Source organism: Elephantulus edwardii, unplaced genomic scaffold, assembly GCF_000299155.1.
Source record: "Elephantulus edwardii isolate Elephantulus edwardi_28Jun2011 unplaced genomic scaffold, EleEdw1.0 scaffold00528, whole genome shotgun sequence".
Classification (NCBI taxonomy): domain Eukaryota; kingdom Metazoa; phylum Chordata; class Mammalia; order Macroscelidea; family Macroscelididae; genus Elephantulus; species Elephantulus edwardii.
The window spans coordinates 50,876-54,190 of record NW_006400278.1 but is presented as its reverse complement, the minus strand read 5'-3'; the positions used below and the strand labels follow the sequence as shown (position 1 = coordinate 54,190).

The window sequence follows — 3,315 nt, the reverse complement described above, 5'->3', positions numbered from 1 at the left end:
GGTTGTTTGCATATTGAGAAATAGACATCTTCGTGAACCAATTTGGGGGGAAAATGGCTTTTTTCTGGCTGGATGTTACAACGTAAGAGATCACTGGACACTCTTTTGTGCATCAGCAGGCCTGTCCTAGAGCCATTTTTCTGTTGTATGTGATGTATGTGCTGTGTAATGTTACGTGAATCCTTTGTGATATTATGTGTGCATTGTCATGTGTGTACTGTTCTGTGTGATGTTGTGTGTGCTCTGTGTGTGTCCTCTTTGTAATTATCCACCCAGAGGAAACTCATTTATATCATCATGTCTTTCATTTGTTTCAGAAGGGCTTTGTACTGAACAGTTTACCATCCAAGGTCAAAGTGTTGAAACTCAAAGAGGTGCCCACGTGACTGTTGGTTCAGAGCAGCCAGATGTCTGTCGCTTTCTTTTCTTTCTGTGTTGTCAAAATTATTGTTGTTATATAGCAGGCCTTGAACACGTGAGTGACGGAGACACATTATCCCCTGAATGTACTCAGCTGACATTCTTTGAGACTACCCACCCTTGGTCTTCCATGTTACGGAAAATGGTAAAACTGTGTGGCAAAGAACGTCTGCATAAAATCCGAGAAAACTACTGGAGGTGAGTATCATAAAAAAGAAAAAAAACAAACCATTAACAAAACACGAGAAATACTCCTGAGAAACATTGTGAGTTTGGAAACAGAAAGGTATCAGAAAGTGTAATTAAATTTCTCAGTGCAGTTCCAGGAATCATATTTTTGCTAAATGAAGTCATGTGAACCGTTGAGAAGTTAAACTCACACACCTTCATTGGGATTTATTGTGGGCCTACAGAAACACGCTCACTTACAGCTGTGTGATACTTATTTTTCCCAGCAGTCAAACAGTACATGAGGTGTGTGAAGGGATTGAAGACACGCACCCTGCGAACATGCGCGTCAGATTTCCAAGTTATTCCTGCAACCGTGTGGACGTAAACCTGTTGAGGACTGACCTTGGTGACACCGGCCATGAATGTAAGAAATGTGGCAAAGATTTCTGTACCTTCTCTTCATTTTGGATCCATGTGGTAGATGAACATGAACCTACAGAATGTGCTGAGACCTGCAGGAATCCTTTCCCTTTCATTTCCAAAGAAGCGTTTAATTTTCTAGAGACACTTTATGAGTGTATTGAAAGTGGGAAACCCTTTTTTTCTTCTGCCGCCCTTACTAGTACATCAGACAGCACAGTAAAGAGAAACTTTGACAGTGCAGAGAAGCCCTATAATGGTAAGGTATGTGGAAAATCTTTGCTTTCTCTGTCATACCTAAGGAGACATGAGAGAACACATACAGACGGGAAACCTTATGAGTGTCACCAGTGTGGGAAAACCTTTCAACGGCTTGCTTTTTTAACTCTGCATGCCAAAATTCACTCAGCGGAGAGACCTGTTCAATGTATGGAAAGTGAAAAGACCTTTTCACGGTCGGATCACCTCGTTAAACAAAGAGGAATTCACACAAGAGAAAGACAACATGAATGTAAGGAATGTGGGAAAGGATTTTTACGTTCCAGTCACCTCATTAGACATAAAAGAATTCATGGAGGACAGAGGCCCTATAAATGCAAGGAATGTTCGAAGACCTTTTGTCGCTTGTTTCATCTTAGAAGACACACAAGAACACACACAGGAGAGAAGCCTCATGGATGTAAAGAATGTGGGACACCATTCCCACGGTTAGTTGATCTCAAGGAACACAGAAAAGTTCACTCAGGGGAGACACCTTATCAGTGTACAGACGGTGGGAAAACCTTTTCTCAGTCAGGTAACCTCGCTTCACACAGAGCAGTCCACACAGGGGAGAGACCTTATGAATGTCAGGACTGTGGGAAAACATTTTCACGAGCAGATATCCTAACTGTACATAGAAGATTTCACACAGGAGAGAGACCTCATGAATGTCAGGACTGTGGGAAAACCTTTGTCCAATCCAGTGACCTCAATGTACATAGAAGAATTCACACAGGAGAGAGACCTTACGAATGTCAGGACTGTGGGAAAACATTTACCCGGTCAAGTCTGCTCGGGTTACATAGAAGAATTCACACAGGGGAGAGACCTTACGAATGTCAGGACTGTGGGAAAACATTTACCCAGTCAGATCTGCTCAGGTTACATAGAAGAATTCACACAGGGGAGAGACCTTACGAATGTCAGGACTGTGGGAAAACATTTTCACAATCAAGTCACCTCACTAGACATAGAAGACTTTACTCAAGAGAGAGACCTTATGAATGTCAGGAATGTGGGAAATCATTTTCAAAATCATGTGTGTTTAAAAAACATAGACGAGTCCACACAGAAGAGAGACCTTACGAATGTCAGGAATGTGGGAAGACATTTTCAGGATCAAGTCAGCTCACTGAACATAGAAGAAATCACAGAGGAGAGAGACCTTATGAATGTCAGGAAGCTGGGAAAGCATTTACCCAGTCACGTACGCTCAGGTTACATAGAAGAACTCACACAGGAGAAAGACCTTACGAATGTAAGGAATGTGGGGAAACATTTCCCCATTCACATCACCTCACTGAACATAGAAAAGTTCACACCGGTGACAGACCTTACGCGTGTCAGGACTGTGGGAAAGCCTTTGTACAATCATGTCACCTCACTGAACATAGAAGAATTCACACAGGAGAGAGACCTTACCAATGTCCGGACTGTGGGAAAACATTTTTACAATCAAGGCACCTCACGTCACATAGAAGAATTCACACAGGAGAGAGACCTTACCAATGTCAGGACTGTGGGAAAACATTTGCACAATCAAGTCAGCTTGCTGAACATAGAAGAGTTCACACAGAAGAGAGACCTTACGAATGTCAGCAATGTGGGAAAGCATTTCCACATTCAAGGTACCTCAAAATACATAGAAGAATTCACACAGGAGAGAGACCTTACGAATGTCAGGAATGTGGGAAAGCATTTTCAAATTCAAGTGCCCTCAGTGTACATAGAAGAGTTCACACAGGAGAGAGACCTTATAGGTGTCAGGACTGTGGGAAAACATTTCCACATTCAAGTACGCTCACTCGACATAGAAGAATTCACTCAGGAGAGAGACCATAGGTGTTGCAAACAGAGGGTAAAGTGTTTTTATCATTATTAATAATGAGACTGACTACCGGGAATAATACAGAACAGAGAGTGTGAACAACGGGGCTAGCAGTTCTCCACGGAAGCCCCTAAGTGAGGTGTCACTGAGTATTTATGGAGAATCACAGGGAAGGTGAAGAACGTAAAGTCATGAGGCAGTAGAAGACAAAAACA

The 3,315-nt window shown here is 42.4% G+C and overlaps 2 protein-coding genes across 2 annotated transcripts; both read left to right on the top strand.

The window, feature by feature from the left end:
* The first annotated feature begins 562 nt into the window (after positions 1 to 562).
* Positions 563 to 1,811, top strand: LOC102861042 (zinc finger protein 519-like). Its single transcript, XM_006903167.1, has 3 exons — positions 563 to 618; positions 1,314 to 1,718; positions 1,808 to 1,811. The coding sequence occupies exons 1-3, from the start codon at positions 563 to 565 to the stop codon at positions 1,809 to 1,811; spliced, it is 465 nt and encodes a 154-aa protein (XP_006903229.1).
* Positions 1,812 to 2,103: 292 nt separating this feature from the next.
* On the top strand, positions 2,104 to 3,114 carry LOC102860640 (zinc finger protein 420-like; the record flags this gene model as incomplete). The annotated part of the gene is made up of 2 exons (XM_006903166.1): positions 2,104 to 2,242; positions 2,327 to 3,114. Coding segments are annotated over 2 exons (927 nt in total), but the record flags the coding sequence as incomplete, so codon positions are not given.
* Positions 3,115 to 3,315: the final 201 nt, after the last annotated feature.